Raw genomic sequence first — 25,662 nt, 5'->3', positions numbered from 1 at the left:
GTTTGCTCTGATTGCATTACTCCCTCTCTGAAATTAATTTCACATTCGATCTTTTCATCTTCCACCATCTGGTCCTTAGTTCTACTCAAGTAGTCTGACTTTTCTTTACAGATAAGGCCATCGCACATACAAGCTTTCAATTCTGTTTTGTCACACAGTCTGTGGTCATGACTTTACAGTCTAACCTCGTTCAAACTATACCTCCAATACATAATATTATTTATCTGTCAGCACTTTTCTCCAGTTTTGTTTGTCACTCTGTGTTCATCGTCCTTTTTAAAGTAGTTATTCTAAACAGCAGCATCCATACTTTTGGCAAAATCTACTACCATCTGTTCCTCAGCATTTCTTTCTCCAAGGCCATATATTCCCATTGCTCCTTCACCACCAACATTTTCTCCATGTACATGATCATCATTTAAGTCTGCGCCGATCATTACACTTTCTTCTCTTGGGGTACCATCCATTAATTCATCCAGTTCTCTCCAGAACTCATCTTTATCATCATCCACACAACCAGCTTGATGAGCATATGCACTAATGACGTTCATCAATGCACCCTCAATTTCGAACTTCTCACTCGTTGTTCTATCTGATACTGTCTTCACCTTCAACATACTTTTAGTGTATTCTTCCTTTATGATGATGCTAATGCCATTCTTTCTGCCATGAGACCGTTGATAGAAAAGCTACAAACCCCCAACTGTATTCTTTGCCTTGCTCCCCTTCCATTTTTTTCCTGTGTACATAGTATATCTACTTTCCTCGTTTTCATCATATCCGGAAGCTCTTTCCCTTACCAGTCAGGGTTCCCCCATTTAAAGTTTCAAATCTTACCTCGACTGTCTTACTATTTCTCCCCTCACACCATTTTATCGCCATTGCTCTATCCTACCTTGGCTCAACAGTCACCTAAATTCCACTGATACGTGCTGGCACTACCAGAGGCAGGCATTGTTAAGCTGGGCCGTGACCAATCCAATATGGAAACTTTATATATGATTCACATGTTTGATTTTGCTAAGTTATATAGCTGAGTGCCCTTCTTAGTGCAACCCTCCAAATTTATCCAGGCTTTGGCCTGGTACCAATAATGCTAGTACACCTCATTAGCTCATAACACCTGTTAAACATAATGTTTCAGTTTTATAATCTTCAGTTATAATTGGCCTTTGAATTGACATGACTCATGTTTTTTTTTTATGCCAGATATTCAATATCTACATTGAACCAGCCAAAGGTATGTCTGAGGCTAACTTCTTGTCTTTACTTCCAATTACAACCTTGACCTTACCCATGGTAAGAGCTTTATATGGAGCCTATTTTGTATAGCTTAGAAGTTAAGGCGTAGGTCCCTAATATCTTAAATGTCAACATTATATTTGACTTCTAAGTATAACATGGAATTCCTGTCCAACTGCATCATTAGAAGAAGTCCCTATCATGTAATTCAGAAGGTCAAGGTTAAAGTAATCGAACTTAGGTTTATCAGTATGTTTTTACATTGACCCTAATCAGAACTCCAGCATCACTAGTGAATTTTGTGTTAACTTCAACCTATAAGTTAGACATTGACTTTGACCTCTCCTTGCAAGTGGACATCATTAGCTAATTAAGTCTACCCTATATGAAGCCTTATATTGTTTAATATCAGGTTTGATGTAAGGCTTAAAAGTCACTTTTACTTTGTCATCACTGTGCACACTGGCTTAAACATTGCACTATGTAAACCAAATCTGATGTCTATTGGGTGTTAAAATTTCATTATAACCTTCCTTGTAAGGCCTCGCAAAGAATTTCTCATGAAACTTTAAGATGAATAAAGATTTGTAGCTAGCTAGGTGCAACTTCTCGAAAAGAAAAGAAATATGTAAAAATACACACACACCCATACACACACGAACAAACACACATACAATTAATGATTTCTTACCATATAAAATTATAGACACACAATAGCATTGGATTTGTCATGGAAACACCTGCTTTTGGAGAATGGCAAAACACTTATAATTTATGTTTCCTCATATACCCAAACTTTGCCAGTTATAGTGATGTTGCTTTTCCCAACGGAAAGAAGCTGTACATTAACTTATCAACAAATCTTTCTTTTGGTTATGGGCCACTTCATTAAGAATAATCTTCAGTTATAGTTTCCATTTTTTTAGTTTTGATTAAGGATTCATTTTTTTAGATAAATTTTCTAATAGCATGACATGCGGCAGGTTATGGTCAGTTTCCAATTAATGTTGAACCGATAATTTTACCCTAGATTCGAATAAAACTATAAATCAGTTGTTTTACTTATATCTTGAGTATGTATATTTTTCTAGTGCGAGTCGTTTTGTAACTTTGACAGAACTATTAAGTCATATATATATATATATATATATATATATATATATATATATATATATATATATATATATATATATATATATACTCTATATTTATTATATATATATGTGTGTGTGTATGTATATATATACTCTATATATGATATATATGTATATATATATATTCATATATATATTTTATATACATATATATGTATATATACAACACACACACACACACATATATATATATATATATATATATATATATATATATATATATATATATATATATGTGTGTGTGTGTGTGTGTGTGTATATAGATTGATAGATATACAGTATATATATATGTGATATATATATATATATATATATATATATATATATATAATCTATATATCTATCTATCTATATATGCATATATGTATGTATATATATATATATATATATATATATATATATATATATATATATATATATATATATATGCAGAAAGTATGTGACTTTGTCCGAATTTCAGAATGGTATGTAATGTTGGCAAGGTCAATATTTGGCACTATCCAGGTTGTATTGCCAGTATGGTTGTTCAGCTATTGTGACCTTGTTGTACTAGAATTTATATAAGCACACAGAATGAATGAATCTTGGTACAATATTCTAAAGTGTGATATAATTTTTGTTTTACTTCACATAAGTGGTTGTGTATAGCTGTGACGCCCTAGCCTCATCGTGCTCCGCCTGTGTTGGTGTCAATGCCTCTTTCGAATGTGGCTGGTGCGAAGCTTCTGACACTTGCACTACTCACGCCCATTGCACAGGAACATCCTGGATCAGCCATGGACGGTCATGCTACAGTGAAGATCACCCTAAAAAGCTCCAACGAGAGTCTTTGCTGAGTGCTGGAGATCATGAAAACCCTCTTGTGGGCTTAGGAGAACCCACGGAAAAACATTCGGATCATCCGCTGGGGTCACACTTGGAAGATGCGGAATTTTCTCCTGAAGGTAATGACCTACTCTTTTCAATTTAATGAAAATATTTTAAGAAAGAAAGAAATGTTTAAGTTACCAAATGGAATCGAGGTGATTTTGATATGGATGGAAAGCTAGTGATTGACCTTTGTATCTTTTATTCACTCCAATACTGTATTTTGCTGTATATGTTAACCTAAGCCAGGGTAATCTCTTTCTTGTCCACTGTAATGGATAATCACCTATCATTTCAGTAGCAATTTTTTTGCCCGAAAATAAGATATATTTTACAGAAAACTCTACATCTTGCCTAACATATATCATGGCTAATGTTCCCATACATTTATAGATAACTTGATTTCTCAAATCTTTGTGCTCTACTATCAGTATTTCCAAAACATTCATATTATTTTATTGATATTCTTGATATTAGTTAGCTGTCTTTCTTATATATTGAACAGATTTTGTTCAAACGGTCCACAGTTCCTGCATATCAGGACAACAACGAGCACAATCATCTTTATCAGTAATCAGGTTTCCATTCTTATGTTCAGATGGCCTCCAGTTCATGTGGTAAAATTGTGTCAGTCATTGAGTAATGACCTAAATTTTATATCAAGATTCTTTGTTGTATTAAACTTTTCCCTTCTGTTTTAATAGTATCATCTGTAAGTACTAGAAAAGAGGAGCTTCTAATAAGACAAGATTACTCAGTTCCTTTAACAAAACAGTCTCCACTCCCTTGGCTAACATATACCTTCCTACATATAATAGCCTCTAACATATATTAGAATCTAGTTGGCTAGGTAAAATGGGCTTACATCTTGTTATAATATTCTGGATTCCTTCAGTCCTATGTCATAATGTATCATGGACCTAAATCTATAGTGGTTAGACTTCATCCATTTTGTTGAGATATATTCACTTAACTTTAATGTAGTAGGCTTCAGTTCTTCATACAAATTAGTTTTCTAAATGAAAAAAAAGTTCACTTATTGCGTTAAATGGTATTATAGTTACAAGAAGCAATCATGTCCATCCACTTTAATACTTTTAAACACTGTCACTTCTAAAAAACAGGTTCCATTTAATACTTTTAAACACTGTCACTTCTAAAAAACAGGTTCCAGTCTCTATGATAAAATGGGCACTGTTATGCATTTTCATATGGTCAAATTGTATTGAAACTGGTTGTACCTGCTGAAACTCGAGGGTAATAGCTATGACTGTCCTCTTAAGAAAAAATGAATATATATGCATATATAAATACATACATACATATATATATATATATATATATATATATATATATATATATGTATATATATATATATATATATATATATATATATATATATATCTACCTATGTATCTACCTATCTATTGATATATATATATATATATATATATATATATGTCGATAGAGAGGTAGATACATAGGTTAGATATATATATATATATATATATATATATATATATATATGTATTTATATATGCATATATATCTATCTATCTATTTACATATATGCTATATATAAACACACTCACACACATAAATATATATATATATATATATATATATATATATATATATATATATGTGTGTGTGTGTGTGTGTGTGTGTGTGTGTGCGCGTGTGTGTTTTTAGATAAGTGTGTGCAAACATATATCATATTTTTAATTGACTGTTTAATTTATATAATGAAGTTTCAGTTGTAGTTCAATATTAATTTACATCTACAATATGAGAAAGTTTCCATTACAACTTTCACGCAGACCCTATTAACGATACCAATCTCATCCAAAATTTCTCCAATGCAATTGTATGCATGACTTTACCAGCTGTCTTCAATCGACTTTTTTTTTTTATCTCTCAACAGATCTGGAAGAAATGAGTAACCTACTAGACAGTCCTCAGATTGAACACATGGTAGAAGAAGATCGAGCAGAGGTTGAAGCAAGAGAAAGAAGAGGTAAAGGACAAAAGAAGAAGAATGGTAAGAAGAAAAACAATGAGATTCTAAGGAGCGGAGAAGCTGGCACAGTAGACGAAGATCCAAATAGTATGATCAATGATTCGGAGGACACAAGCATTGGTAAGGGAGAATATACTCGTGTATTACAATAATTTCTTAGTTTAGATTCTAAATATGTTGATGCTCTTCACATGATTGTTACGGATGAGTATAATGCTTAGTGGTTAAAATTTCACTGGAGATGTATGTTTTTTGTTTTGATAGAGGGTCTTGGGAAATGTTTAGCCTACTCAAATATAATGATTCTTGGACACACTGGAGTAGTCTACATCTTGATGTTTTTAGTCAGAGATAGGCTTATGAATATGCACTCGGGTGTGTTTGGTTTGGAACAAGCGAAAGGATGTGTGTTCATGCCTGCTGTTATATGTTGATGTTACAATGTTTGGATTTTACATATACTTAAATAAAGCTTTAGAGGGATGGCTGGGGATGATGTGCTTGCTTTTACTTACATATATTTGCTTGTACGAGTAGCTACAGATTCATTGAGATGGTTGTGTCAGTACTCATTATACAAATGAGAGGGAGTATAATATCTTATATGAGTTTGTGTTTAATGCGTAACTTCTTCACTTACTTGGCATGTTATATTTTCATCTCTGCCTAGTTATGAAAGAAGTCAAGTATATAATAAAGTTTATCGTTTGCTTACCTTCATTGCATAGTGCCGTATATGAATCATATTTTCTAATTATAAGACTGTCCAATTTCTCTTCGTATTTTTATCTGGTATCATTATGTAGCGATTTAAATCTTTTATCCATTTCAATGTTTCGTTTTATGAAGAGTAGACACTCATCGTTTTGTTCATCCATCCACTTGTTTCTGTAATATTTCATTGACCTACTCATTAAAATCTTTATTGCCCTATCTCATACAGCTCGGGCGGGTGGTGGCAAGAAATCTGGAAAGAAAGCCGTCAGAGTCAAAAGCCGTGGAAGGTCCTTCCTTCGCCTACCTCAGCATCAGGGACTCTTTATAGCCAGGTAAAAGTTTATTTTTTTTTAAAGTCTATAGAGACTTGTGGTTTATAGCGTCGAATTCAGGGTCACATCCAGCTTCCTTAGGAATACATCATTTTTGTCACTATATGAACTGTTTCAAATACTACGCTCTTTTCCATAACTCCTGTGGTTATATCGGCTCCTACCTTCTCAAGATTTCTGTTCAATGACTTGGGTGTGGTCCCTAGTGCTCCTATGATTAATGGCACCACTTCTACTTGCATATTTCGTAGTCTTCTCAATGAAATTCGTTAGTCTTGGTGATTTTCTATTTTTTCTATCCAAATAAATAATACTCTTGAGTCCCACTGTGCTGCGACATCTATAAGTGATACTTTTTTTTGTCTTGTCGATAAGAGTGACGTCTGGTCGATATGCTTGTATCACCCTGTTCATCCTTATAATGTAGCTCCAGAGTAATTTAGCCATATTCTCCACAGCTTGAGGTTGATATTCGTATCATTTATTGCTCAATTGTATTGTATATTTTGTACAGAGACTCCAGTAGAGAACTTTAGCCACTGTATCATGTCATTTTTTACATTGATTCTGAGCAAATGCTGAACATTCATTGGCGATGTGGTTGGTGGTTTCTCTTTTTGGCATATATTTCCAGCACTTTGACGAGATGTTAGTTCTGTCTATTGCTCGCTGAATATATCTTCTGCTACCATTATCATCTCTTCAGTTTCCTTCTTAATTTCTTCTCTCTGTAGCCACTGCTATGTTTCCTTACCGGCTAATTCTTCAGTTTGTTCTCTGGACTTGTCTATGCATCTTCACTGGTCTTAAGGTACTGTCCCAGTTCTTTACTTTCGATATTGATACAATCTTCTATAGTGATGAGCCCTTTTCCTCCTCCACTGCATGGTATATTGATCCTGTCAATATTTGCTCTTAGGTGCAGTGCATGGTACATGTTCATTGCTTTTCTAGTTTATCTATCCATATTGTATAGTTCTTCCACTCCACTATTGACTGTGCCTGACTACTGGCATTACTATACCTGATAACTGGCCCTTCCAGAGAGTTTATAGCCTTTACCATATTTCCAGAGTTATGCTTTGACTTCATTATAGCTGTGATTTTTTGCATGTATTTTCTTCTAATCTTTTCCTTCATCTCTTGAATGTTTATTACTTTTCCTTCTATTACCCTGAGGTGTTTATGGCCGCTTCGTCTGTGTCTTTGATGACATTTCTATCTAGCAGCTTTATCCCTTTCATCCTTATCACTTTTCCTTTTTCTATGATAACTAGAGCAAACTTTTCTATTCCAAACTCCATCTTCATGCCTCCTGATACAATTCTTACCATCTGGATTAGTATGTCATTTCCTTAGCATCTTTCCCGAACAACTTAATGTCATCCATAAACATCCGGTGGTTCACTCTTCAGTTGGTCCCAACTTCGGTCTTTTCCAGCCCTCGTGTCATGGGAATCATACAGTTTGTACTGTGAAGAGTTGTTGGGATAGTGGAATTTTTTGAGGATGTTGATATTGGGATCATAGAATTATTAATGAAATCTCTATGGGAGCAAAGAAGAAGAAGCATATACCCATAAAAACAGAGATGGGTCTGTTACAGCAACCGAGGATGAAAGGCAACTTTAGATGAAACACTTTAGTGAAGTTATGAATAGGAGATACTAAGGGAATAATTTGATTGCTATACCTGAAGCTGAGGAAGACCTCTATGTGCCCATGAGTGAATTCAGTGTGTTTGAAGTCGAAGCTATCATTAAAAAACCCAGGTACTGAAAAGCTCCTGGTTACGATGGAATAACTGCAGAGATGATACTGGCTGTAAATGAAGGGACTCCCAGAATACTTACAAGATTCTTTGGTAGAATGGAGCGTGAAGAGCCAAAGCCTGATAAATGGGAATTAGGAGTGCTGGTGAAAAAATGGCAAAAAAAAAAAAGGAGACCTGACTGATTTCAATAATTACAGAGGCATCACACTTACGTCAGTTGTTATGAAAATATATAGTATGCTTATTCTAAAGAGATTGGAGTGATAGATTTATGAAAAGCTTAGAGATGAACAAGCAGGATTTCGATAAGGTAGAAGTTGTATTGAGCAAATTTTCATTTTAAGACATGTTGTATAGCAATGCGTAGAATATAGAAATCCACTTTTGATGGCATTTGTGGGCTATGAAAAAGCCTTTGATAGTGTGCACCGGCCAATTTTGTGGAGAGTCCTGCATTATTATGGAATTCCTCTTGAGGGAGGCACTGACCCTGTTTATCAAAAGATGTTGACCCATAAGTTAAAGTTCAATGCTACTTTAAGTCTTTCTACACACAGAAGCATTATGTGAATCCTCTAACAAATATATACATTCTAAATGCTCAGGGAAGTTTGTGTCCCATGTACTATATATATATATATATATATATATATATATATATATATATATATATATATATATATATATATGTATATATATATATATACTGTATATACATATACATATACATATATATTAATATACACATACGCACACACATATATATTAATATATATATATGTATATGTATATACAGTATATATATATATATATATATGTATATGTATATACAGTATATATATATATATATATATATATACTGTATATACATATACATATATATATATATATATATATATATATATGTTAATATATATATATATATGTGTGTGTGTGTGTGTGTGCGTATGTGTACACACACAAATATGTGTATGTATTTGTGTAGGTTTTCAACAATAAGCCATTTCAAAAAAAAAAAAAAAAAAAAAACAGCACAATGGTCACTGCCACATCCATCCTTTACTTGGCATCCACAATATTATTCCCTGTTGTCATACAACTGCACCTTAAATAACCTTCTGTTTTATATTCTTATTTTGTTTATATTACCAATTACTATTTTTATTCCTTCCTCTTATGCCTACAAGCATTCCATGGTCTCACGATGACCTCCATCTTCGATTTTTTAAAACTCTTATCTATTCCTCCCATCTCAATTCCTCGATACCTTTCCTCAAATTCATCCATATCTCCCCATGAATTCTTTCCACTTCTTTCTTAACATATCCACTATTTTCAATAGTATTTTCAGTTTTATCTTCACAAATTTCACTTCAATCAACTAAAGCACCGATTCCAGTTCGCTTAAAAAGATTGTCTTTCACTGTCGTTCTTTTCCATCCCTTTCCCAAACAAATCTTAAACGAACACATCAATGATTCTTTCTTTATAGTCTTCTGGACGCTTAATTTCTGGTCATTCTTTAGCTCTGCACCTTTCATATACAGGAGATAGAAATACTTTGTATTAACCATTCCTGAGCACACCACATTTGTGTGTGGATGGTTAATTGTATCAAACAATAAAGGACCTATGCTCGTTATTTATATTAGTAATGAAAAGTTGAAGCTTTACTGTATTAAATTTAGTATTACACCACATTTGTGTATGGGTGGTTGATTGTATCACACAATAGAGGACAATGCTCGTTATTTATTTTAGTAATGAAAAGTAGAAACTTTACTGTATTAAATTTAGTATTACACCACATATGTGTGTGGATGGTTAACTGTAACAAATAATAAAGGACTATGCTCGTTATTTATTCCAGCAATGAAAAGTTGAAGCCTTACTGTATTTAATTTAGTATTATTCCCATATTCCCTCTAAATCTATGCAGTTTTCATGTATATTGATAATTAAACGGCTTAAGGGCATTTTGTATATGTCAGAAAACACTTGTACCTCCCGATGGAAAGATATTTTTCTTTATCATTATAGATTAAAAAGAGATAGAATATCCGAAAAACATATTTTTATTCATAGAAACATCTGATATACAGAAAACATGTGAGCTCTCTCTCTCTCTCTCTCTCTCTCTCTCTCTCTCTCTCTCTCTCTCTCTCTCTCTCTCTCTCTAAGGTGATTGGGATAGAATGTAATAACCCAACATTTCCTATCATAAAACACGAATAACTTTTGCATCGTTAACTAAATTATTATTAAATTGATATTTATCTTCTTAAAGCATTTTATACCTCTTCTGGTTCCCTGAAGTAAATTAGCATTCTTAGAATTAATCTTTCACTTGTACTCTTCAATTTTCTAAATATGCCACATAGCTGGACATCTTATTCTTATAACTCTATCTAACAATAATTACTTGTCTGCTGTAATTTTGATGAACAATCTTGGGTTAAATAAAAGATAAATTATTTGACGGCTGGGAGGAAATGTGTCTGGTTATAATAATTATTTTATGTTACATATCTTACCTGCTAAATCACTTAATTTCAACATTTTGTTCAAGTTTTCTAAATGTTTCTTCCAGAGTTTTCTAATATTCATGATTTTTTCCGGTATGTAGTTTTGATATTTTTTCTTCAACCAAATATAGAAAATTAAGACAATCGTGTTGAATGATCATGAGTTTTACGAATATTATTATGATTTTTTTTTCTACCTTGCGGTCATCATAAGCTCCTTACCTTTAATCCCTTCTTTTTTTTCGGACTATTTACATGTGTGTGTGTATCCATTGCAGGGACGACTGGAGATTACACACGGGACGACAGTATTACGTCCCAGTCACAAAGAAGACACTCATCAACTTGGGTTTCGTGAGACAGGTTAGTGAAGCAAATACGGTGGTAACCCTGGGGCTGTTCTGAACATTTTCAGTTTTGTTGCACCTCTACACTGTTTAAAAATTGGCGTCAAAAAACGGTAGTAGGAGTCCTGGAATAAATGCTGTCAGGCATTTACCGTTTAAAAAAACGGATATATTGATGCAAAGGAGTGATATTATAGGCATCTACCAGTAAAATATAATAACAGAGTATGGTAAAATTACGGTCGTCTGTATTTTAGTGAAATACGGCTGAGAACAGTAAGTTTTAAGGAGAATTTCCGATTACAATTAGGGTTTTCTTTGACTGTAGTAAAACATAGGGGTGATGAATTTTTCCTTTTGCGTGGATCCTGAGATGATAGAAGCAGACCATTAACCAAAACTTGTGCGTGCATTCTATGAAAAATCTGTGATTGTAGTGTATGGTCAAAAAAGAAAAAAAAATACAGGAAAAGCAGTAAATTGTCTATAGAATGTACATTTCTGGATGAAACTTCACCAAAGTTGGCACAGTACTAGCACGAGTACACATGATTATAACAACAGAAATGTCATATATATATATATATATATATATATATATATATATATATATATATATATATATATATTATATATATTTATATATTTATATATATATATATATATATATATATATATATATATATATATATATATACATATATATATATATATATATATATATACATATATATATATATATATATATATATATATATATATATGTATATATATATATATACATATATATATTATATATTTATATATATGTATATATATACATATATATATACATATATATATATATATATATATATATATATATATATATATATATATATATTATTGAGATCTACGTGGAACGTTTGTTGTCAAAATAGACAAAATTTTAAGATTGTTTTTTTTATATCACAGCTTCAGAATGTGAGGTTCATTTTCTCTTATATATACGATAGATATCTGGATTTCGGAAGTTATCAGCATTCAGTAGATTACATTGAAAGTTAAAAAAGAAAAAAAAAAGGAAAATAGAAAATAATGTTGTTAAGCGAGACGTGCAAAATTTTCCATCACTACTCAGAATTAGAATAAAATCCAGTTTCAGTCGGAAACAAAAAATTGTCAAAATCCTCTGTATATTGTACATTTCGTGACACATCTTTACCAGATGCAATGATACTCATGACTATAACACTGTCAGTGTCACAAATTGGGGTTTTTATTTACAAGTATAGAGACTTTTCTCATATTACACAAATAAGAAAGAATTTAATTTTTAAGTTAGTTGAATAGATTCACTGAATGTTAAGTGAAAAAGATATACATTTTAAACAAAATATACCATTAATTTTCCATCTATACCTAAAATTATACACATTTTCTTTTGCCACAGGCAATATCATGCATTATGCCGTTGTACAGATTATCCACTGTTTGGTTTAGGGCTAAAAAATGTAGTTGCTTGTATTCTATATCAGAGTAGAATACAACAAATATTGCTACAATAACAGAACATAAAAGTTCGGCAACATTCTCTGTGTCACTTTGATTATTTTTAAGACAGGTTGAATCACAAGAAAGCTATGCACAAACAATAATAATAAAAACACAAGTTGATAAAATAATAATAGTACTAATGCAGTGATTATTTGATTACAATACCCATGATGACTCTAGAAAATGAACAAACGATAGTATATCAGTTATAAATGTTGCGCATTTGAACATCATTTTTAAGTTAGAATAACGCTAAGGTTTTAAAAGACAATCTAATAATAATACCAATGTCATAATTAGTGAAAGTAATAATACTGAAACAATGATACATGTAATAATGAAACTGATGTCAAATTTAGCTTATCCTGGCCATATTCTACAATCAAGACCATAGCAAAAATAGCATACCATCTGTCTAACTGTAGATAAATTTATTCACTATCCAAGTCCTCCTCTGATAACAGATGATCATCACCCATGTCAGTGTCAGTGTTTTGCCTGTTCTCACACAAACTATCGTCATAGGTACAGGCACCGGTGTAAGGTAACTGATCTAATTTTCACGTACAGCGTCCACCAAAACAAGTTCGACACTTGCAAGTGATGAGCTTAAGAGTGGCTTAAGGTGCTGGTGGTATCTCCATCCAGTGCACTGAAATACTTTCACGCAGATTACCTTCTTTACAACAAACTTTCCATCCGTTTCCATGTGTAGATGGTACTGTGGGTCATGGTTCCAAACATCTTCGCCAAATGGCAGCTTGTTTCTGGCATGAACCATGATATGGTGGCCGTTTTGAAGGATCAGTTGTTTTTTAACCAAACATTGGTCACTTTGATGACACTATGATCCTATTTTGGACCAAGAAGAGAGCAGATGGCTGCTTCTCCAGCTGTGTGTAGATTTTCTTTGGCCACAAAAGACCTGCTAAATTGACTTATCATATTTTGGAATGCGGGCTAATTTTTGATCATCTTTAGCCCTTTTCTTTTGCATTGGCCTACAAAAGCCCTTTTCAAAAGCACTTTTTGAATCACAACCACTGGATATGTGATAAACCATTTAGGCATCCAAGAGAAGGTCCAACATTGGTGAGATTGGCTTGTCATGCCCGCTACTTTATGCCAGTCTTGAATAACATATTGGCTGCAATATCAATGACTCGCCAATTGACAAAATAGTAACATCAGTGTGAGGAGATTTCAAAATCACTTCACCATTCTAGGCAACGTATAATGCATGCAAAAGTATCCAAGTATTGGCCTCTTCATGGTTATTAAAGATCTTGAACCAATATCGAGGTGGCCTCATTTCGTGCTCCTCCAAGCACTCTGAGAAGAAATCACTGTTCTCCACTTGTGATGCACATTGACCGATGATTCAATTCTTATGCATTCTTTCTTAAATTTTCCACTATAAAGAGATATCTTGAAGTGATGACCAATACATTGATTTTCAGAATGAATGGATTTTTCCAAAAGGCCAGTTACAGACTGGGCTTGCATATTCCTTTCTGGATTTTTGATGGAAATTCAAGGGTAAGTATCCCCAACCCAGTTAATGTGACTTGCCATGCCAGTCCTACGGAAAATAGTGGTAAAGAAGAGATGTGCTAACTCCTTGTAGGTCATTGTTGCGTTCACTTTTAATCCATGGATGAAGCCCATTGCATAAACAATCCATGTGCTCTCGATGGGGATTACTTCAACAGTATCAGCATGTTTCACAAGTTCCTTGGGTAAGACGGATTTTACTGCCTCTGGAGCTCAGAGGATAGTGACAGTGACCCTAGGGCATACTTGAATAGTTCTGGAGGATATATATATATTTGGTCTGGCCCATCACCATCAAATGCCCAAAGAGCTCCCGTTTTGACTTTAACATGGATGTTTGGTTTGTACTTTTTGTTATTTTCTTTTGCTACAGACTGGCAGAAGTCCTCTAGGTTATTCTTTTTCATGGGAGCATAGAAGTCAGTATTGCCTCTCATGTCCAAACTCTTAATGACAAATTGTTGAACCATTTCAACACCTTTCTCGGTTGCTTTCAACAAGTCGGTTGTTACTTCACCTGTGCTGTTTCTTTCAGAAGCAAAGTGACCTAATTTGTTGTCTCCTTCAAATGGATTGATCCCGTTGTCAAAAGAAATTTGAATATATTGCACAGACATTTTGTCATCCAAAACCCGTTTTGGTCCACCATCTTTGGGTTTCTAGCTGCACGTCTAGTGGTTTACAGATGCAAATGGGGTGAAATGTTATGGTATGCGTATCCTACCATGGGGACTACATTACATGATATCTTGTGCTATAGCAAAAATTTGTCTGTTCACAGGATCACTGGCTGACATGTTTCAAGAAGGGTGGTTTCTCTAAATCTTCATCAATCCTAAGCAATAGTCCAAGTAAGGATATTGTACAAATATAGGAATGGATGGCGAGTGATTGTGACACAGTTCCGGTAGGCCCTGCTGCTTCCTCTGGTGCCTTAGATGACTGCGGAGGTAGCAGTAGTAGGAGATTCAGTGTTATGAAGCTTCATCTGTGGTGGATAACTGGGGAGGGTAGGCTGTGGCACTCTAGCAGTACCAGCCGAACTCGGTTGAGTCCCTTTGTCAGGCTGGGAGGAATGTAGAGAGGAGAGGTCCCCTTTTTTGTTTCATTTGTTTGATGTCGGCTACCCCCCAAAATTGGGGGAAGTGCCTTGGTATATGTATGCATATAGATATATAATTATGTATGTATATATATATATATATATGTATATATATATATATATATATATATATATATATATATATATATATATATATATATATTTATAGATATATGATAGATTTTGCACATTTAGACGTGGCTAAATAGTATTGTCACTGTCATGCAAGCCTCCTGGACCAGGGCTCTATTCCTGGCTAGTCACGTGTTATGGTCTTTGATTGGTTCTGCCTTGGGACTGATCCCGAGGTCGATAAGCAAATACACACATTAATATATTAAAATATATGGCTTATTTGAATATATATATATATATATATATATATATATATATATATATATACATATTATATATATATACACACATATATATATAATATATATGTATATATATATATATATATATATATATATATATATATATATATATATATATATATATATATATTATATATATACATACACACGTGTATGTTGTGTATGCGTACTGTACATGATTATATAAACATAGCACAAAGTTTATGCTCCTAATAAAACTGGCATTCAGAAGCTGGGGTATAGTGTTGAGGTTAATCCATTATTACTTTTCCAAAACGTCATTCTTGTTCTACTGTATAGCTTCTGTTATGATCTCACATGATGGCTTAAGTAGATAATCATGGAATTAAAAAATGTATTTGTTTATTCCTTTGAATCTTATGATAGCATCGTTATTGACATTTCGGGTTACAATGTGAATACCATCAATTGTTCAACTAAATCTACTTCAATGATACATTCCTGTTTGATAGTATTCATGTACTTCTCAATTTCATTATCGTTCATATTCAAACGATTTATGGAAACAACATAACTGTACACTGTTAAAAATTTGCATTATAAAAAGGGTAAATGTCTGGCAACATTTATTCCAGGATTTTTACCGTTTTAAAAACGGATATGTTGACATAAAGAGATGATATTAAGGTCACCAACCCGTAAAAGATAATAACAAAGTAAGGTAAAATTACGGTCCCCTGTATTTTACTCAAATACGGTTTAGAACAGTATATTTTTACGGAGAATTTCCAATTAAAATTACCGGTTTTTCTAACAGTTTAACGTATAAATTTGGCTCATTCAGTATTAGGCTACCTACCTCTAGTAATAGTCTCTTTAGTACCTGTCCAAACTGACGCTACAGCATTCTTCCTTTCCTTACCTTTGCAGGTGATCTACGGCAGTCTGGCAGAGGAAAAGAGCAGGACTGTTCTCATCAATGGAGCTTGGAAGAAAGCAGCAGGTACGCTATTCAAATTTCTCTCTTTAACATGAATTTAGCTTGATACTACTTACAAATGGGAATGTTATGGACTAGGAAGGTAACTTGAGATGGAATTAGTCGAATATGAGTAAATATGAAGTTGACCAGCTTGCATACCCTTATGTATTTTCTTTTGGATTCGTCTTTTTATCTGATTTTCAATTTCTCCACCCCATAACATTTTTTTTTCCCACCCGATATCATGTTTTTTTTCTTTCTTTCTTTTTTTCTTTTTTTGCGGTTTTCATGATACAAAGGGTCCCTCAAATATCTATATAAACTTCTGATTAAGAACTTATGATAGAGTTGATAGGGAAGAAATGTGGAATGTGATGAGGTTATATGGAGTTGGTGGAAGGCTGCTGCAAGCAGTGAAAAGTTTCTACAAAGGTAGTAAAGCATGTGTTAGGATAGGAAATGAAGTGAGCGATTGGTTTCCGGTGAGAGTGGGACTGAGACAGGGATGTGTGATGTCACCGTGGTTGTTTAACTTGTATGTTGATGGAGTGGTGAGAGAGGTGAATGCTCGAGTGCTTGGACGAGGATTAAAACTGGTAGACGAGAATGACATGAATGGGAGGTAAATCACTTGTGGCTTGCGGATGATACTGTACTAGTTGCAGACGCGGAAGAGAAGCTTGGCCGATTATTGACAAAATTTGGAAGGGTGTGTGAGAGAAGGAAGTTCAGAGTTAATGTGGGTAAGAGTAAGGTTATGAGGTGTACGAGAAGGGAAGGTGGTGCGAGGTTGAATGTCATGTTGAATGGAGAGTTACTTGAGGAGGTGGATCAATTTAAGTACTTGGGGTCTGTTGTTGCAGCAAATGGTGGAGTGGAAGCAGATGTATGTCGGAGAGTGAATGAATAATGCAAAGTGTTGGGGGCAGTTAAGGGAGTAGTAAAAAATAGAGGGTTAGGCATGAATGTAAAGAGAGTTATGTATGAGAAAGTGATTGTACCAACTGTGATGTATGGATCGGAGTTGTGGGGAATGAAATTGACAGAGAGAGAGAAATTGAATGTGTTTGAGATGAAGTGTGTAAGGAGTATGGCTGGTGTATCTCGAGTAGATAGGGTTAGGAACGGAGTACTGTAGTGAGGGTGAGAACGGGTGTAAGAAATGAGTTAGCAGCTAGAGTGGATATGAATGTGTTTAGGTGGTTTGGCCATGTTGAGAGAATGGAAAATGGCTGTCTGCTAAAGAAGGTGATGATTGCAAGAGTTGATGGGAGAAGTACAAGAGGAAGGCCAAGGTTTGGGTGGATGGATGGAGTGAAGGAAGCTCTGGGTGATAGGAAGATAGATGTGAGAGAGGCAAGAGAGCGTGCTAGAAATAGGAATGAATGGCGAGCGATTGTGACGCAGTTCCGGTAGGCCCTGCTTCTTCCTCCGGTGCCTTAGATGACCGTGGAGGTAGCAGCAGTAGGGGATTCAGCATTATGAAGCTTCATCTGTGGTGGATAACTGGGGAGGGTGGGCTGTGGCACCCCAGCAGTACCAGCCGAACTCAGTTGAGTCCCTTGTCAGGCTGGGAGGAACATAGAGAGGAGACGTCCCCTTTTTTGTTTCATTTGTTTGATGTCGGCTACCCCCCAAAATTGGGTGAAGAGCCTTGCTATATAGATGGATATATATATATATATATATATATATATATATATATATATATATATATATATGTATATGTGTGTGTGTCTGTATATATATATATATATATATATATATATATATATATATATATATATATATATATATATTATATGTATGTGTGTGTATTTATTGATTAGTTTTCTTTATGACTTCATGAATTTCATTTCAACTTGTATTTTTTATTACCAAGGTAAAAGTTTTTTTGTAACAAGTAGCTCCCATAAGCCTATCTTCTCAGAGTCTGCCAGATGTTTTCCATTCTTAACATCACGTTCCTTGCAAAATCTGTCAATGAAACCTTGTGTTATAATAGTGATAGGGAAATTCATATTAAAGGTAAACTAGTCCTTTGCTTAACATTCGTTACATCATTTAAAAAAAAAAAAACTAGGGTAAGCCGCTAGTTAAGCACTCTTGAGAACAAATTTTTGAGCTAGTGATCACCTGTGAATTTTTTATCATTATGAAGTACTTCTAATTGCCCATATTAAGAGTTCTTCGTAACAGACTGACAGTCAGTGTTTTATCTATGATTGATTAGTTAATGGTAGTTTTGAGGATGACCTAGTTTTTAGATAATGAAAAATAACTCCCTTAAGGGGGCTGGCCAGAATGCCAATATATGGGGGTATAGGAAGAAAAACAAAATCCTGAAAAAATTCACTGAGCTTCTTATGGCAATGGAGAATGCGTATGCGAAATATTTTGTCAAAATTCTTTTACTTTCATAGTTACAGGGTAATTAGTAAAAGTAACTCAATAAACCATAAACATTGTTCCCTACAAGAAAACGCAGTATTTCTTCGGTTATCGTAAATTTTAAAAATTATTTTATTTTAGTGTAAAAGAAATTGTGAACAATGGCATCTATATTACTTCCACGAGTCGCAGATGTAAATTACACCATTGGCCTTCAGTCCTACCACAAACCTGAGAGAAAGTACATGCTTGGGTTTGACTTCTGAAATTCACTCATTTTTACGTTTTTTTTTTTTTTTCTCGTTTTCAACAAGATTTTTATCATTTCAAAGAGGAAAAGACAATTTCAACATCTTGCTAACATAAGATAGAAGAAAATTTGCTCTTTTAAGAGTTCAGAAGAGGGTAATATCGGTAGGGCAGAGAGAGAGAGAGAGAGAGAGAGAGAGAGTTGTTTGGATGGAGAAGCGAGGGCCTTGCCTGATACGAGCAAAAGAAGCCAGATATTGAGCAAAAGGCTCTTCGTTTGAGTAAATTATGATAAATAACGTTGTTTTCGTTTATCAATATCCAAAAAGAAACATAAAATTCATAATAATCATGATTTATTAATATTGTCTTTTTAAAAGTACAAATAAAAACTTTGAACGCCCTCTGACATTCACTCATTTTTTACGTTTGTTTTTCTCATTTTCGGCAAGAATTTTATCATTTCAAAGAGGAAAAGACAATTTCAACATCTGGCTAACATAAGGAAGAAGAAAGTTTGCTCTATAAGGAGTTCAGAAGAGGGTAATATCAGTATCACAGGAAAGAGAGAGAGTGTTGTGGATAGAGGAGCAGCCACCTTGCCTCACAGGAGCAAAAAAAAGCAAGATATTGAGCAAAAGGATCTTCATTTATGATTAAATTATGATAAATAACTTTCTTTTCTTTAATTAATACCCAAAAAAGAACATAAAATTCATAATAATCATGATTTATTAATATTGTCTTTGTAAAAATACAAAGAAAACTTTGAACGCCCGTATCTCAAAACTATACTTATTAACCTTCAAATTCAATAGTCTCCCTTAGTTTTAAAGATATAGCATTGAAGTTTGGTATATAATTTAGAAATATATTATAAAACAATGAAATGAAGCCCTTTTTTTCAATTTGTTTTTTTATATTTTTCCCCTGATTTTAGGGTTTCCTTTTTTACCATAATGAAAAAATTCATATCTGGCAAAAAAATTACATTTAAAAAAAAACCTCTTCATATTATTGGAGGTCTATATCAGGTCTATTTAGGGTAGTAATCCCAGATCTTAATAATAATTATCAAGGAATGAGATAGAATTTCAAAAACACTAATTTTCAGGATAAATAGCCCTGGCGTCACAAAACCGAAGGTCAAAGGCAAAAATCTTATGCAGTTTGGAGATGTCCTTACTCACATTATTAAGTGGTATGAATGTCAAAATCCTGTCATTAAAAATCGGCATTAGCCGGCTGGTCCCCTTTTGGTCACCCCTCTGAAGGTAATACATATATATATATATATATATATATATATATATATATATATATATATATATATATATATATATATATATATATATATATATATATACACATATACATGCACATATATAAATATATGTGTGTGGGTGTGCGTGTGTGTTTGTGTTCAATAATGCACACTTCCAACTTAGATTACGACAAGGAACCTGGGTAATTAAATGCAAATGCCATTTGTTTTCATCGTTTCAGGCTATTTCGTCGATCTCTTTGAGAAAGTGGATCACGACCCGGTCACCTCCCTGATCACCACAAGCAAGAGAGTCTTTGAGCAGATTCTTGTGCAGCTGACGCCTCCAGAGAGTGACATTGAATAAAAACAAAAATATCTGAGTGAAGAAGTCAGAAGAATTGATGACACTGTCATATAGCCCAAGGCTAGCATTCTTCCTAGAAATTAGGATATATTAAACAGGAATTTTTAGTTAATTTACATGAAATTCAAGGAATCAAAATTGATAATTTCTAGTATTCTTTAAAGAGAGAGCAGACTTCAATTCCATCATATATGATAAGTAACACTGATTGATTAGTTTTGCATCTGGATCGTACTGTAGATTTACTTTGGTTGTCGCGACAAAAATAGACTAGTAGTTATTAAGTTAGTTTCTAGTATAGAAATCTGTTTGCACTCAACAACAACCATATGAATCCAAAAACTATATTTTCTGTTTCACTTTTAATGAGTGGATGTGTTTATGTAGCGGTAGGATTTGGGTATAACTGACTCTCTGTCTGCTGAAAGCAAGGGAGTCTGTTCAACGTTCTTTAATATGGTTAATGAAATGATTGAAGCATTTAAGAATCAGAAACATTTTTGATGTCTTACATGATACTTGTCTGTCAATTGGATTATCTTAATTTAAGCTGAACTAGGTCGCTTTATCATTCAGATCCCATGTAAGTATCTTATTTTATTGCCTATGTAGTGGAGTAAGTTTAGTATACTTTTTAACCTAAGACGAATATCCTTTATGTTTCGATTAGCATTAACAGGAACAAACATTTTAAGTTATTGAATAAAACATGAACTCTAGAGATATCTTTCATTTATTTTTTCAGTGAGCCACTTCCTTTGTCCACTGTAAAATGTATCATTGATTGTGGTATTTACAAACCCTGGTATATTCCCAGGTTAAACCCGCCACTATCTTAACTCAATCTGCAGTTTCAGGTCTCCTGATTTTCGAAACTTTCAATGAATATCAAATCCTTTCTTTTTTTTCAACACTTAATTGAGTCGGAGTGATCGCGTCTTCATGCCTAACTTCCCCAATTCTCATAATACATTAGATTTTATTCATGATTGCTGGTTCTTGAGTCTTTTCAAGAGGTCACGTCTTTATGTGCTCTAATTTTTAAAAGACATTTAGTGACTTGAGCTATGTATTCAGTTCAAGTTTTCAAATCCATATCCCCTCCCTTGACAACAGGAATACTGTTATTACTTGAAAATGTTAGTAACTAGAGGACCATCAAGACAGAACTCAATTCTAAATTACCATAACTACAGAATAACACTCCTACCAAGAAGTGATCTATTACCAAAGGATACAAGTGTAGATATGAACATTTGAATCCATGATCAGTTTTTGCAGCTACTGCTTTTATTATCGTATGCAATACTATGCAACCACTCGAATTCATCAAATGCTCTGTATATTACCATTGCTGCCTCATGTAGTTCAGGCATCTGGCAAAATCCTAAACATATTACATTTTTTCCAAAAAATATAGTCATTTTAAAATTCAACTACCTTTCTCATACGGCCCTGCATCTACGAGTGATAACAGCTTACCACAAGACATCCATCACGGAAAAAAATAAAAAAAAATTTCATTCCATCCCTCATTTTCGTTATTTCCCTTTTTTATCATAGTTCTTTCTTTGTAGTATTCTACAGCTTATAAATCTGTGGAAGTGTGTGTTAGAGAGAGATGTATGTGTTTTTCTTTAGCCTCGGGGAAATAATTTTACCAGTTCTTCTTTAAGCGACACTCTGGATGGAATTATATACCTGTCCCTAACAGGTCGATAAATGAAAGATGAGAAGAGGCGTATTCGATGTGGAAACGCACCACATGATCACTATTCATTCAACACGGAAGCAATAAATTCAAGGATTTTATCTGATGTATATTGAAACTGGTCATAATTTAAATGAGTGTATATTTTAGGTTCTCCTCGTCCACCTTCGTCTTCTAATATGCAAACGCACAGTAGTAGGTTACCTCCTATGTCCTAGTAGTTGCATTTGGGAGAGAAGTAGAGTAAGTCATTGTGCCTTATGTCTTGTCTAGTATTGTAGTCCTTGGTTAAATTTGTTCTTCTTAATTATTTTGGCTGCAATTCTTCATTTCAACCAAATTGTTAAGCTGTTTTTTATATTATTACATTTGAATTTGACACAAGCTATGCTCTTGATAGTTCATGAATTTTTAACATAGAAGTTCTTCATACCATTGTAACTCAAATTAACTATTTAAGTGTTCGTATATTTTATTAAAGCATCAAGTTGATGAATTACCCTCTACTATCAACTGCTGTATTACATGCACAATTAATATCAAAAGTATAACAATGTATCATTTTGGATCTTAAATGATCATGCAACAAGCAAAAGGAGATATCTAATAGTTCAACACTAAACAACTTTATTTACGCTTGATGATTCCCTTATGTCAAAAATGGGTGTTTATCACAAGATTGTGAGTTCTTAAAACCTTCACTCTGGTGAAGTGAACTAGAGAAACTTCAAGGACCTAGATTTCAAAGTAGATATCTATTTGTGTATATTGGAGTACATTGAGGGTAGTGTTCACGTCGATCTCTGAAATGTATTACTGTATAATACTGTACTACCCAGTTGTAACATCTCACCGGGCCAGTCTTCTGACATTCTGACAACGTTGCTAACATGTCTGGGGGTTATAAAGGGATGCAGCAAAAAAAAAATGAAAGTAAAAAAGTTTGTAGGCAGAAATTCTGTTAGCTGTCAAAAGCTAACCAATTTCTTTTCTACAGTACAATTACTCTATACCCTTTTTCAACCTAAAGCAGCTGGTGAAAAATTCTTAAAACTTTTATTGGAAATGAAAGTGTTAAAATCCCCCTCTCATACCAGATGGGAAGCACATGCTGTGGCAACAGCAGCAATTATGATTTTTTTCCCGTAAAATTTAGGAAGCACTTCAGCATATAGGGGAAAACCAGTTGCAAAAAGAAGACTAGAATTCACGCTCTGCAAACTGAGGAGGATTTAAAAAACATGTGTAGATCCCTATGTATCATTAGGTGACCGGTTGTACATTTCATGAGATGAATTTGAGCCTTATGAAGCAGCTGTAAAGGAAATGCTACCAGATGTTGATTACAGGATAGCTACAACTCGCAAACGTATCAGAAAGAAGATAGCCAATGACGGAGATCTACCAGATATATATTTGAATGCCAGCGATATATTTTGTATCACAACATTTTAAACAATAATTGGCATTCTGGATTATCTGATGAAAAAAAAAATTGAAGAGAGATATATAGAAAAATGTATATTTTCTTTTCAAAGTGATGTACCTCTCATACATAATGTCAATTCATGTGTTACCACTGACAGGTATTCTAGGTGATGTCAAAAATGTATTGATGCCTACCCAGGGGATTTCAACAGTAATTTCTCAGCTGAACTTCGGCAATTTCATCCATATGTGTACCATAAATTCAGCGAAACAAAAAATGTAGAAACAAGATTCAGTCATACTGAACTTTATGAAATACTAGATGTTAATATTGATTGTGCCTTTCCAAATGTAGATACTGTATTGGCTTTCGTGTCTTCTTAACATTAATGGTCATAAAGTTGTAGCATATTAAAATCCCATCAGAGCTGCTATGCAACAATCCAGGCTGGAGGCCTTATGGCTATAAGTATAGAAGCAGATGTGTTGCGTGAGATCAGTTTTGAGGATATTAAAGACTTTGCAGTTAAAACAAGCAGGAGAAAAAGTAAAAGTATAGAAAAAAATAGAAATGTGTTCTTTCTTACTGCCAGGTTTGTTTAATTTCGATGAATGAAAGTTTGGGTGGTTTATCATGTTAAAAATCAGGAGGAAACTTTTCAAATGTAAATGAAAGTATACAAAAGACATTATTTTCTTTTATACTCATAGTTTTGTTTGATTCTTGTGGATAAATTTTTGTGTTTCATTATGTTTATATTTTAAATTGCACATATATGTATTGGGCCTCTAAAGGGCTTAATCCGGTCCTGGTAAACAGAGAATGTTATTACTTATTTTATGTTTTTTGTAAATGTGAGTGTTATTTTTCAATAGATTTTACATTGTGTGTCTAATGTCCTCATGAAGTTTTGTTTCATCTTTCACACACTTTTATATATTTATCTATATACATTTCTCTCTATCTATTTGTGTAAAGTGTGTATATATATATATATATATATATATATATATATATATATATATTGTATATATACATATGTATATATATATATATATATATATATATATATATATATATATTGTATATATATACATATGTATATATATATAAATATATATATATATTGTATATATATACAATATATATATATATTTATATATATATATATATATATATATATATATATATATATATATACAGTATATATGTGTGTATGTCTATATAATTGCTTGGATATACAGGCAAAATATATTTCGGCCAGAGAGTTAAGCCAACCCACCTCCTAGATAGGAAGGCATCCGTACGCTCATGACTGGTTAATAGAGAAAAATTACCTATTGCGTAAGTAAAATTTACTCATTTAAGTAATGATTCACCCTTTTATAGGAAGTGCCAGAAAATGACTTAATCCCTCAAAAAAAAAAAATCCTCTTTAGTAAATCATCTGTATATAACGACTTTTTCTCAAAGTAGCAAACGACTACCATTCACTATCCACTCAGCAGTCAGTAAAGGCGAGATCTACATTGAAGATCGGTCGGACAGTGGTATGATCTAATGATCTAGGCCATTTCTGCTCATGACGTCATTTTTATCTGAAATTTTTCCCTGTGTAGATGAACACTTGGCCACTAATATTTTAGTCAGTCTTGATTTTCATCACGTTTAGTATCCCTGATAAGTACCAGGGATACTTCTGTCTCAGTTTTTTTTAGTCTCTATGTTACTTGAAATTTAGTGCATTGGGATGATTATGTG

General features: G+C 33.4%; 1 protein-coding gene across 1 annotated transcript in view; it reads left to right on the top strand.

Moving 5' to 3' along the window:
- Positions 1-21,480, top strand: part of LOC137619713 (uncharacterized) — a 251,628-nt gene extending 230,148 nt beyond the window's left edge. Inside the window, exons 16-21 of the mRNA XM_068350003.1 lie at positions 3,032-3,340; positions 5,188-5,403; positions 6,227-6,332; positions 10,910-10,994; positions 16,439-16,511; positions 20,637-21,480. Coding sequence (XP_068206104.1) covers positions 3,032-3,340; positions 5,188-5,403; positions 6,227-6,332; positions 10,910-10,994; positions 16,439-16,511; positions 20,637-20,761 — 914 coding nt within the window. The 3' untranslated portion in view covers positions 20,762-21,480. The remainder of the gene's footprint in view (positions 1-3,031; positions 3,341-5,187; positions 5,404-6,226; positions 6,333-10,909; positions 10,995-16,438; positions 16,512-20,636) is intronic.
- The last annotated feature ends 4,182 nt before the right edge of the window (positions 21,481-25,662 follow it).

The sequence above is a fragment of the Palaemon carinicauda genome, chromosome 26, assembly GCF_036898095.1.
Source record: "Palaemon carinicauda isolate YSFRI2023 chromosome 26, ASM3689809v2, whole genome shotgun sequence".
NCBI classification, from domain to species: domain Eukaryota; kingdom Metazoa; phylum Arthropoda; class Malacostraca; order Decapoda; family Palaemonidae; genus Palaemon; species Palaemon carinicauda.
The sequence above is the reverse complement of the archived record's forward strand: the minus strand, read 5'-3'. Positions and strand labels throughout refer to the sequence as shown.